Source organism: Pongo pygmaeus, chromosome 12 (genome assembly GCF_028885625.2).
Source record: "Pongo pygmaeus isolate AG05252 chromosome 12, NHGRI_mPonPyg2-v2.0_pri, whole genome shotgun sequence".
In the NCBI taxonomy this organism is placed as follows: Eukaryota; Metazoa; Chordata; class Mammalia; order Primates; family Hominidae; genus Pongo; species Pongo pygmaeus.
This window is the reverse complement of record NC_072385.2, coordinates 109,906,578-109,919,665: the sequence shown is the minus strand read 5'-3', so window position 1 is coordinate 109,919,665 and position 13,088 is coordinate 109,906,578. Positions and strand designations below refer to the sequence as shown.

At 42.9% G+C, this 13,088-nt stretch overlaps 1 protein-coding gene and 1 non-coding gene across 3 annotated transcripts in view; one reads left to right on the top strand and one right to left on the bottom strand.

Moving 5' to 3' along the window:
• WDCP (WD repeat and coiled coil containing) overlaps window positions 1-13,088 on the bottom strand; it is an 18,350-nt gene extending 5,262 nt beyond the window's left edge. The window contains exons 1-2 of one of the 2 annotated variants that reach the window (XM_054476524.2): window positions 12,979-13,088; window positions 3,110-4,945 (exon numbers count right to left, since the gene is read on the bottom strand). In XM_054476524.2, coding sequence (XP_054332499.1) covers window positions 3,110-4,927 — 1,818 coding nt within the window. In that variant the 5' untranslated portion in view covers window positions 4,928-4,945; window positions 12,979-13,088. The remainder of the gene's footprint in view (window positions 1-3,109; window positions 4,946-12,978) is intronic. The other variant, XM_063648904.1, reaches the window with a different exon arrangement.
• LOC129030934 (U6 spliceosomal RNA) lies at window positions 11,205-11,308 on the top strand. The gene has a single exon (XR_008500828.1). It is a non-coding gene; the product is annotated as a U6 spliceosomal RNA (small nuclear RNA).

Below are 13,088 nucleotides of genomic sequence, written 5' to 3'. Positions count from 1 at the left end.
TTTTTTTTTTTGAGACAGAGTCTTGCTCTGTTTCCCAGGCTGGAGTGCAGTGGCATGATCACAGCTCACTGCAGTCTCAACCTCCTCAGCTTAGGTGATCCTCACACCTCAGCCTCCCAAGTAGCTGGGAATACAGGTGGATGCCATCACGGCTGGCTAATTTTTGTATTTTTCGGTAGAGACAGGGTTTTGCCATGCTGCCCAGGCTGGTCTCGAACTCCTGGACTCAAGCGATCTACCCATCTTGGCCTCCCAGAGTTCTGGGGTTATAGGTTTAAGCCACCGTGCCTGGCCAAACATGGTTGTTTTAACCTTAGCTTTTAAAAATATAAAATTTTACATTTATAAGTGTTTTAAAAACAGAAAGATATATTATTGTTTGCAAGTAAAATAGCCTATTTAAAGAAAATTTTAAAAATAATATATTTTTAAAATAAGCAATTAGATTTTTTTGGATCAGATAAATGTACAGAAAAAATATGGAAATATTTACATCTAACATCTAATAAAATATTTAGCTCTATCTGTGATTTTCTCTAAAGGTTGGATTATGGAAAATTTTTACTTTCTGTAATGGTAAAATTATTTCCTCAACAAGTATATATTACTTTTGTAATTAGGAAAAAAAAATATTATGCAGCTGTGGAAAAAAGATGAAAAAAGAGCTCTGTGTGCTGATATAAAGAGCTCTCTAAGACATACTATTAAATGGAAAATGAAAAGGTGTATATATCACCTTCCCTTTTGTGTAACAAAAGGGGAAATAAAAATACATAACTAAAGTCTGCTAGTATCTGCATAAAGAAATAAAAATAAAAATGGTTACCTAAAGGAGGAAAGGAGAACAGGCTGAAGAAACATGGGGTAGGAGTAAGAGTTCTTGGTATACAGATTTTATTAAAATACAGTTTTGCTTTTTAAACCAAATAAATGAATTACCTATTAAAAAAAGACAGAAGAAAAAGAAAACAAACTCTTTAAAAAGTCATAGTAGGAAAGAAATCCAAACCAGTTATCACATTTATAAATAAAATAATTTAAAAAAATCAAAACTATGGCTGGGTGCAGTGGCTCACGCCTGTAATCCCAGCACTTTGGGAGGCTGAAGCAGGAGGACTGCTTGAGCCCAAGACTTCCAAACAAGCCTGGGCAACACAGTAAGACCTTGTCTCTACAGTTAAAAAACAAAAGTAAAAAAAAATTTTTTTAATTAAAAAAAAATTAGGCCGGGCGCAGTGGCTCACACCTGTAATCTCAGCACTTTGGGAGGCCAAGGCGGGCAGATCACGAGGTCAGGAGATTGAGCTCATCCTGGCCAACATGGTGAAAACCCGCCTCTACTAAAAATACAAAAATTAGCCAGGTGTGGTGGCACGTGCCTGTAATCCCAGCTACTTGGGAGGCTGAGGCAGGAGAACTGCTAGAACCCAGGAGTTGGAGGTTGCAGTGAGCTGAGATCACGCCACTGCACTCCAGCCTGGTGACAGAGGGAGACTCCGTCTTAAAAATAAATAAATAAATAAATAAAATAAAATGCTCCTCACAGCAAAGCTGTGACTTAAAAAAAAAAAAAATTAAAACTCTATTACTGAAAACTCCATGTAGTTAATGTGGCAAAAATCCTCTTAAAAAAAATGTAGGGTTGGGCCACATGCAGTGGCACACACCTGTAATCCCAGCACTTTGGGAAGCTGAGGCAAGACCATCACTTGAGCCCAGGAGGTCATGATCAGCTTAGGCAACATAGCAAGATCCTGTCTCCGCTAAAAAAAAAAAAAAAAAAAAATTAGCCAAGTGTGGTGGCATGTGCTTGTAGTCTCAGCTGCTCAGGAGGCTGAAGCAGGAGGATCACTGATCAGATTGGTGACATATGAGGAAAAGGATAGCCTTATACATAGCTGGTGGGCGTGTGATAATGCACTGTTAAGTAAAAATCTTTGAGAGGCAATCTGGTAACTCAATTAAAAGTAGAAACACATATACTCTTCAAATTTGCATTTCTACTTCTGGGAACCAATCCAACAGAAATAAAGGTACTAATATGAACGGATACATATAAGAGTACTACTGCAGCATCATTTGGAGTAGCTAAAAACTAAAAACAAAGTGAATGTCAATCAACAAGGGAATGGCTAAATAAAGAGCATACTCTCAGTATGAAGTAAAGAGTGCACCATATCACCCCATTTTTGTAAAAACAATGACAAACCACTCCCACATACCTATACATCTGTGTACACAAAGACCTGTGTTAGACCATGTGAGCATGGAGCAAGTCACAAAAGGATCCATGTGAAGCTGCTGGTTACAGCGGATTAAGGGGAAGATGGGGCAAGGCCATATTTTATATAGAAGGAAAGTGTCCATGATAAAAACGTGTATAATATGATCCCATTTATATAATGTTTGGACATGCATGCATAAAGAAATGCATCAAAACATTTTAAATGAACATAACCTTTTCCTTTTTTTTTTGAGATGGAGTCTCGCCCTGTTGCCCAGGCTGGAGTTCAGTGGCACAGTCTCGGCTCACTGAAACCTCTGCCTCCCGGGCTCAAGTGATTCTCCCGCCTTCCCAAGTAGCTGGGATTACAGGCGCCCATCAACATGCCCAGCTAATTTTTATATTTTTATTAGAGACAGGGTTTCACCACATTGGCCAGGCTGGTCTCGAACTCCTGACCTCAGGTGATCCACTTGCCTCAGCCTCCCAAAGTGCTAGGATTACAGGCGTGAGCCATGGAGCCCGGCAACATAACCTTTTTTATAACTGGAGGAGTATCTCTATTATATAAGGAAAAGGTTGTCACAATGAAATAACATGATTAATTTTTTTTCTAAATATGAATTGCCCGAATTAGTGCAGACATTTATTTTTCCACGCCATGCACCTGATAAAATCATGATGCAGACTGATATGTGCGCCTATCTGGTTGGCAGGCTAAAAACCAACCAACCTGCAAAGGTGTACCAACTTGCCTGTAACATAACATGCCCAGCTTAGTGAAGTTCAGTTAGAGCACCATCTTCCTCATCAATACGTTTCTTACAGTACTCACCGGCTGCAGGAGCTTTTATGTATAGTGGTAGTTCCTCAAAGGGAATTTACCTGGTAAATGATGTGAACATAAGGAAGATCTTCAGAGAGTGGATACACTGAAGAGGATTTCTTCCCATTATGCAGACGGTTTGTAAGTTCAGAAAGACACCGTTGCATTTCAACCAGGTTCCTAGATAAAATTTCCACTTCCTTAGACAGCTGATAAGTCTCCTTTTCACTCTGTAAGTTCTTTCTTTGAGGCAAACGAGGAGGCTCCAGTGTGCTGGTGTGGTCTGGTGTGCTGCTGTGTCTGGGCAGCGATGCTGGCTGGGTAACAGGCTCAGCATCTAGGGCTATGGAGCCATCACAGATACTAGACAGAGGACTCTGGATTTCTTTAATAAGTGTTCTTCTAGGCCTTCCATTCTGACTACTGGTATTAACTGTCAGCAATAGCCCTTTGTTTTGGTGACAAAAATCTGGGGAAAGACTTTCAATTAACTTTTTTCTATTTGCTTTATTTAACTGAGCACTGAAAGTAGAGTAGGTAGTCTGGCTTTCACTTGATGTTATTGAAGGTTCTTCTTCCAACATTATTTCTCTAACAATCAAGCTAATGGCATACTGATCAGACTTTGAAGAAGGAAGAAATGTTGTATCAGTGAGTTTTTGTTTTCCTACCAAAATTAGTAATAGTTGGTCTGTCAAGAAACATATCCCTTTTGGTCTTTCAGTGTTCTCTAATCGAATTTGCTGGATGTTTGGGAATGAAGATGGAATGACAGAGTAGATCAAAATTATATTACAAGTGTTGGAAGCCACTGCCACTACGTGTGCTTTAAGATTAAATGCTATCAGATCAGGAACCAGAATGCCTGGAATAGTGACTTTTCTTGTCATGGTGACTGCCTTCTTAAAGGTCACAAGGACCAAATGTGAAGAATCTTGGCCAGTTCCTGTCAAGTAGTCCTTTTTTCTTAGACAAATAAGAGAATTACCCTCAGACTTATGTTGATTGAAATGTATGTGAGTTAGATCCAGAGGTTCTAAATAGGAAGAAGAAACTGATACTTCAGAATTTGTTTCAGAATCAGTTGCCTCTTTATCCATAGAGGGTACTTCACCAATAACTGGTAAAGCATACGGAGTCATGTCTTTACTGTTAGGTGGGATATTAAAGGTTTCGGATGCATTTAAGCCACATATCTTATCCAATGGAAGCTCAGTAGCTATAGCAACCTGTGAGTCCACAGTTGCTGTGATGGAGCAGACATGGCTGTCCACATCAAACACCAGGCAGGAGGAGCACCTGTGAAGAGTCTTCTGAGCACTGTCCCAAATATAAGAATGCAGGGTGCTGCCTACTGCCACCACCAGCCTCAGGCCATCCTGGGTCCAACATGCACAGTGAATGTGGCCCTGGGTGTTGATATCCGCCTTTACCTGGGAATTGTCAGAGTGAACATTAGGGAAAATGGAGACATCCTGAGCAGTCAACACAGTCAGAATAGCACATTTTGGGTGCCACACACAGCCCTGGGGAAGGATAGGTAGTGATCCTCTAATCTCACAAGTCTGAGACGTCGGCCATTTGCTTGACTCCGTAGGGCTGGGACACAGCTGCCACACAGTGACATGCTTCTCATGCTGGACAGCGAGTAGAACAGGTATATCATCTGCAACAGGTGGGGCCCAGGACAACCCACAGACACATTCAAATTGTCCAATGACTTTAGAGTCCCCAAACTTGACCTCTCCACTGTGAAGCTGCAAATCAGTTAGGACAACTTGATTCCCATCAGTCCAGGCAAGGCCATGGATCGGATGCACTGCTTGATGCAACGCATTCAGTCCAGTCCTGAGTAGTCTTCCTTTTCCCAACTCCATCCTTTTGATAAAGGTTACCTGAAATGATTAAGAAGGAAAGTTACACCACGAGATATCTAGACAAATCTAGAATGTAGGACATTTTATAACACAACTGGCTTAGCCCCTTCCCAGGTTAATAATGTGGAGAGAAAAAAGGACAGGGGGAGTATTGTAAATTAAGAAACTACTGAGCTATCAGGCAAATGCAATGTATATACTTTGGATCTTGAAGAAATAAAATCTTCTACCTAATGAAGATTTTTAGAACTGGGGAAATCTGAGTATGGAATGAATATCAGAAAATATTGTAGAGTTAATAATTTTCTTTTCTTTTCTTTTTTTTTTTTTTGAGACGGAGTCTCGCTGTTGTTGCTCAGGCTGAAGTGCAATGGCACAATCTCAGCTCACTGCAACCTCCGCCTCCAGGATTCAAGTGATTCTGCTGCCTCAGCCTCCAAAGTAGCTGAGATTACAGGCACCCGCCACCGCGCCCAGCTAATTTTTTTAAATTTTTGGTAGAGATGGGGTTTCACTATGTTGGCCAGGCTGGTCTCAAACTCCTGACCTCAGGCGAGCCACCCGCCTTAGCCTCCCAAAATGCTGGGATTATAGGCATAAGCCCCTGCGCCCGGCCAGAGTTATTAATTTTCTTAAGTATGAACATGGTATTGTGGTTATGCAGGACAAGGTCCTTATTATTTAAATATGCATGTTGAAGCACTTGGGGTAAAATGTCGTGATGCCTACAATGTGCTTTCAAATGGTTTGACCAAAAAAACCCAAATTTTCTATAGACATACAGAAAGAAAACAAATGTAGCAAAATGTTAATAATTGTTGAGTCTAGATTAAGGCTATGTTAGTATTTATGGTACTTTCAACTTTTAAATTAGAAAATTTTCCAATTAAAAATTTGAGAAAAGTCTCCTCCATCATCTAATTTCTATTCATCCTTTTACTGCCAAATCAATGAATAACTGATATGCACATCTCTGACTTTATTAGCACTTATTTCAAATTCTTCCAAAGTGGCTTTTATCTCTCTATTGAAATGACACTCAAAAATCACTGCTTCTACTTCATCATATTCAACAGCACTTAATAATTTTCAGAACATTTTCACATTCCCTATTGCATTTTATCTTACAACAATCTTTTACAATAATGTAAAGTAGGTTAGGCAAGTATTATCTTCATTTTTTCACCCTGAATGTTTTTCCCCCAGGCATTTGAATCACTAAAGAAGTACATGCTTAGGGCTGGGCGTGGTGGCTCACGCCTATAATCCCAGCACTTTGGGAGGCCGAGACGGGAGGATCACCTGAGGTCGGGAGTTCCATCCCAGCATGACCAACATGCAGAAACCCCATCTCTACTAAAAATACAAAATTAGCCAGGTGTGGTGGTGCATGCCTATACTCAGCTACTCAGAAGGCTGAGGCAGGAGAATCGTTTGAACCAGGGAGGCAGAGGCTGCAGTGAGCTGATATCGTGCCATTGCACTCCAGCCTGGGCGACAGCGAAACTCCACCTCAAAAAAGAAACAAACAAAAAAAAAACAAGTACATGCTTAGGCTGGGCATGGTGGCTCACGCCTGTAATCCCAGCACTTTGGGAGGCCGAGGCGGGTGGATCACCTGAGGTCAGGAGTTTGAGACCAGCCTGGCCACCATGGTGTAACCCTGTTTCTAATAATAACACAAAAATTAGCTGGGCGTGGTGGCACATGCCTGTAATCCCAGCTACTCAGGAAGCTGAGGCAGGAGAATCACTTGAACCCGGGAGGTAGAGGTTACAGTGAGCCAAGATTGCACCACTGCACTTCAGCCTGGGCGACAGGAGCAAAACTGTATCTCCAAAAAAAAAAAAAAACTGTTCCCTCCTACTCTGTGCCAGCCCCTTAGCTCCTCCTCCTTTCCAATATTTCAAAGCCTTGCTAAAAGCATCATTAACAATTTGGTGTGTAGCCTCTGAAAATGTTAAAGAAAGACACAAAGGTATATAGGATTTTACATGTTATGGCTTTTCTTTTAAACAAAAAATGGGGTGGACAGGCATGGTGGCTCATGCCTGTAATCCCAGCACTTTGGGAGGCCTAGGCAGGCAGATCACCTGAGGACAGGAGTTCGAGACCAGCCTGGCCAACATGGTGAAACCCCATCTCTACTCAAAATACAAAAATTAGCCGGGCTCGGTGGCAGGTGCCTGTAATCCCAGCTACTCGGAAGGCTGAGGCCAGACAATTGCTTGAACCCGGGAGGGGCGGCAGAGGTTGCAATGAGCTCAGATGTCACCATTGCACTCCAGCCTGGACAACAAAAGTGAAACTCTGTCTCAAAAAAAAAAAAAAAAAAAAAGATACATGTAGTCAGTAGAGAGAATAAGGCCATTATTTGGATAAGCTGTAATACCTGAATACTCACTTTGAAATATAAACATAAAAAATACTATTTAACATAAAATGAAAAACTGCCTCAGCAAAATTGTATTTTGAAATCCTATCAGTCAGTGGATACATAAATATTTAATAATGGATATAAGAATAAAATGTTGCAATAATAAACACAGACTGAGAAAGGCTAATTTTAGTATAAAGGCTGGGTGTGGCGGCTCACCCCTGTAATCCCAGCACTTTGGGAGCCCGAGGAGGGCAGATCACGTGAGGTCAGGAGATCAAGACCAGCCTGACCAACATGGAGGCACCCCATCTCTACTAAAAATACAGAAAATTGGCCGGGCGCGGTAGCTCACGCCTGTAATCCCAGCACTTTGGGAGGCCGAGGCGGGCGGATCACGAGGTCAGGAGATCGAGACCATCCCGGCTAACAAGGTGAAACCCCGTCTCTACTAAAAATACAAAAATTAGCCAGGCATGGTGGCGGGCGCCTGTAGTCCCAGCTACTCGGAAGGCTGAGGCAGGAGAATGGCGTGAACCCAGGAGGCAGAGGTTGCAGTGAATAGAGATCACACCACTGCACTCCAGCCTGGGTGACAGAGCGATACTCCTTCTCAAAAAAAAAAAAAAAAAAAAAAAAAAAATTAGCTGGGCGTGGTGGCGCATGCCTGTAATCCCAGCTACTCAGGAGGCAGGAGGCTGAGGCAGGAGAATCTCTTGAACCCGGGAGGTGGAGGTTGCAGTGAGCCGAGATCGTGCCATGGCACTCCAGCCTGGACAACAAGAGTGAAACTCTGTCTCAAAAAAAAAAAAAAAAACAATCACTGGGCCAGAGCCGGGCGCGGCGGCTCACGCCTGTAATCCCAGCATTTGGGAGGCCGAGGCGGGCAGATCACCTGACATCAGGAGTTCGAGACCAGCCTGACCAACATGGAGAAACCCCATCTCTACTAAAAATACAAAATTAGCTGGGCGTGGTGGCACATGCTTGTAATCCCAGCTACTCAGGAGGCTGAGGCAGGAGAGTCACTTAAACCCGGGAGGCAGAGGTTGTGGTGAGCTGAGATCATGCCATTGCACTCCAGCTTGGGCAAAAAGAGTGAAACTCCGTCTCAAAAAAAAAAAAAAAAATTACTGGGCCAGGTGGCTCATGCCTTTAATCCCAGCATTTTGGGAGGCCAAGGTGGGTAGATCACCTGAGGTCAGGATTTCGAGATCAGCCTGGCCAACATGGTGAAACCTTGTCTTTACTAAAAATACAAAAAATTAGCCAGGAGTGATGGCACACTCCTGTAATCCCAGCTACTTGGGAGGCTGAGACACGAGAATTGCTTGAACCCGGGAGGCAGATGTTACAGTAAGCCAAGATGGCACCACTGCACTGTAGCCTGGGCAACAGAGTGAGACTCTGTCTCAAAAACAAAACTAAACAAAATGACTATTGGCCAGGCACAGTGGCTCATGCCTGTAATCCCAACAATTTAGGAGGCCAAGGCAGAAGGATCACTTGAGCCCTGGAGTTCGAGACCAGAGACCAGCCTGGACAACACAGCAAGATACTGTCTCTATTTAAAACAAAACAAAACAAAACACCCCACAACAATCTATGAACATATATAAAGTGATGTTTAACCTTATTAGTTATCAAGTAGTTGTGTAAACTGGCAGTACTCATTTTTTTCACCACTCACTCTCTTCTTAATATACTTAAAATGAATTCCAATTTCTTCTCCAAAACATCTCTCACCAGGCCACCAGTGCTTCCCTGTCACTGAATCTAAATGACATTTTTCAGCCTTGTTTTACTGAGTGTCAAAGGCAGAACTTGAGAAGTTGTCTTCAGACTCTAAATCCAATGAAATGTATTCTCTACCAACCTGGTGATTTGCTTATCTGTAAATTATTTCGCATACCTCCTTGCTAGCTTTGTCCTTGCTCTTAGGATCTTTCACTTAAAAAAAAAAAAAAAGAAGGTCTATTATGCTTTTATATATGATGTCAGATTAAGTGGTTCTGCAGTGGCTTGCTAAATGGAGAAAAAAGTCCCGTCATTACTAATGAAGAAAACTGTGATCTCTATCCCACTGGTCTTATGAAAGATAATAAATGTTTTCCCCCTAATATCTACTTATGTACTTCAAAAAGAATTTTATTGATAAATAATGCATGATGCACTTTCATGGGCAGAGAAAATTCCTAATGGGCCAATTACATTCAAGTCGATTTATATATTTTAGGATACCAAATTCTGTCTAATGTCAATGAGGGTGTGTGTGGCCAGGGTAGCACAAGACAAGGATTTGGGAATAAGAGAAAAACAAACATGAGAGTAAGTTTACTGAGGTTTTTTTTTTGGGGGGGTGGGGGCACGGAGTCTTGCTCCATCACCCAGGGTGGAGTGCAGTGGCATGATCTGGGCTCACTGCAACCTCTGCTTCCTGGGTTCAAGTGATTCTTGTGCCTCAGCCTCCCAAGGAGCTGGGATAGGCGCCCACCACCATGCCCAGCTAATTTTTATATTTTTAGTAGAGACGGGGTTTCATCATGTTGGCCAGGCTGGTCTTGAACTCCTGACCTCAAGTGATCCTCCTGCCTTGGCCTCCCAAAGTGCTAGTATTACAGGCGTGAGCCACTGCACAGGCCAATTTACTGAGGTTTTTAGAAGAATGAATTTTAATATTGTCATCTTCAGTAACAAGAAGAAATGTGGCACATTTTTCTCAAAAACGCAGTGATAATTACAAAAATCTGCTCCATTCCTTTCTACTCCTGTGTTAGCCCAGGTTCTGACTTCTCCCTTTTTATCAGGGTAAAACAAGGAGAGGTCCCCTTGATACCAGTCTCTACTTTCCAAATGAGCCTGCATACTATGTGTTGTTGGGTAGAATTCTTTAAAAAAAAAAAAAAAAAAAAGCACAGCTGTGATCACTTTGCTCTTCTGCATAAACACCCTTGATGAATCCCCACATCTACAGTATATAAAAAAGTCTCAAAATATCTTAACAAGGCATTTAAAACCTTATATTATCAGATATTGATATATCTTTCTAAGTTTATTCTCTGATCATAAAGGGCATGCTGAGGAATTTGGAATCTTGGGGGAACCAGCATATATTCAAGTAACAATATGCAGAATGGACCTGAGAAGGAAGAAAGTTGACAAGTAATTTGAATGCCACAAAGTGAAAGTGAAGCAAGTTTGCAACTATTTCAGTAGAGAAAGAAGGCCATATTCAAGAGATGCTTCTAAGGCAGATGGAATAGACAGTGATATCCATAGGATATAAGTAGTGAGGAGGAAAAAAGAATTAAGGATAATACCCAGATTTTTAGCTTGAGAAACTGCTGAACCATTAACCAGAGCATGTTTCAAAGGCAAGGAAGGCAGGGCAGGCTGGGTGTGGTGCCTCATGCCTGTAATCTCAGCACTTTGGGAGGCTGAGGCAGGTGGATCACCTGAGGTCAGGAGTTCAAGACCAGCCTGGCCAACATGGTGAAACCCTGTCTCTACTAAAAATACAATATTAGCTGGGCGTGGTGGCATGTGCCTGTAGTTCCAGCTACTTGGGAGGCTGCAGCAGGAGAATCGCTTGAACCCGGTTGGCAGAGGTTGCAGTGAGCCGAGTTTGCGCCACTGCACTCCAGCCTGGGTGACAGAGCAAGACTCCATCTCAAAAAAAAAAAAAAAAAAAAAAGAGAGAGAGAGAGGAAGGAAGGAAGGAAGGGGGAGAGGGAGGGAAGGAAGAAAGGAAAGGAAGGGCAGGCACAGTGGCTAACACCTGTAATCCCAGCACTTTGGGAGGCTGAGGTGGGAGGATCACTTGATGCCAGTATTTCAAGACCAGCCTAGGCAGCACAGGGAGACCCCAATTCTACAGAAAAATTTTAAAAAATGAGGTGGGTGCTCACTTTGGCAGCACATATACTAAGACTGAAATGATACAGAGCGTAGCATGGCCCCTGCACAGGGATGACTTGCAAATTTGTGAAGTGTTCCATAAAAAAGGAAAAGAAAAAAATAATAAAAATAAAAATAAAAATTAGCTGGGTGCAGCGTCACACACCTGCAGTCCTAGTTACTATGGAGGCTGAGAGGATTTGAGCTCAGGAGTTCAAGGTGACAGTAAGCTATGATCACACCACTGCACTCCAGCCTGGGTGACAGAGTGAGACCCTGTTGGGGAGGTGGGAGCGGGAGCAGTAGGGGAGGAACGTGTGTAGTATGTGACAAATTGAAATTAACATGTGCTTCATGTAAGATGTCTGCATGGTACCAATGTACCTTAGGCAGTCAGAGGTAAGGATTTGGAAATCACTGACACAGGGTTAATAATTAAAGTCAAGGCAGTGGAGAACCTCACTGTAAAAGATCAGAGGACCAGGAGGACCAAGGTTTAAATGATCTTCAGGCATTCCCCAACGCTACTGATTTTGCCTGAAACTAACTGTATACCTATTGTTTCACAATCTCCAGAGTATAAGTTTTTTGGAGAACATGAAATCAAGAACCCTGGGTGTTTCAGGAGGGAAAAGACCACTGTATTAGTTCAGGTCTCCGGAGAGCTGGTCAGAAAACTAAGAGCCGGTGCTCAGTATATAACCATTTAATTCTGTTTTTCATCTTCTTTAAAGACAACTCATGACGAGAATCAAGGGATTCCGGTGAACTGGCATTTCCAGCAGGTTTAAACAAAAGTACCTCCCTCTCCCAACTTGTTTTCCAAGTTTATTGTATATCCACTATAAAATGATTTCAAGTTCTTTACACTTATTTGGAAACAAAAATCATACACAAGAAAAAAATTAAGAAGAGTTAACGAAAAAACATTCATCCAAAGAAAATTACGACTACATCCTTCTAGACTCTTCTATGCATAGTTCGGCTGTCAAACTTTTTCAGTCATACTGTGCAACTTTGTATCACGGTTTTTTTTTTTTTTTTTTTTTTTTGAGGCAGAGTCTCGCTCTGTCGCCCAGGCTGGAGTGCAGTGGCGCCGTCTCGGCTCACTGCAAGCTCCGCCTCCCGGGCTCACGCCATTCTCCTGCCTCAGCCTCCCGAGTAGCTGGGACTACAGGCGCCCGCCACGACGCCCAGCTAATTTTTTTGTATTTTTTAGTAGAGACGGAGTTTCACCGTGTTAGCCAGGATGGTCTCGATCTCCTGACCTTGTGATCCGCCCGCCTCGGCCTCCCAAAGTGCTGGGATTACAGGCGTGAGCCACCGCGCCCGACCGGTTTTCATATAACATTATATATCAGCATTTCCAGTTATAAATTAGTTTTAGAGACCACTTCACATACACTCAGTGAAGTGACATAAGGTACTGAACTGCTCCTAACTGTACCCAACTTTATCCCGCTACCCGCTATAAATAACGCTCGGACCGAGGTCTTAAGGCTTAAAGCATTTCCTGACTTTGGATGACTTCCTTGGGACATATTCCCAGGAGTGTTATTCACGAGTTACGGTCATAATCCCTCGTTTACACCCACCCCTAGCTCGATCCTCATCCCGCGACCCCTCACACACGGCCCGCCCCATTCTCCTCATCCTCTCTGCACGCCTGAATCTCCTCCTTCCCGCCCCCTACCCACCAAGAGCCGGTCCACTTCCCTCCTGACCCCCTACAGCCTCCCCACACCCGCCAGGCCCGGCAGCAGTGGAGATGAAATACCTTAGGTCTCACTGCCTCACAAAAACACCAGTCTCTCGGTGGCCGCCCAACATCACGCCGCCGCAGATAAGAAGTTCTGGGCAGCCACCGGAAGCACCGGCCCTCAGTCC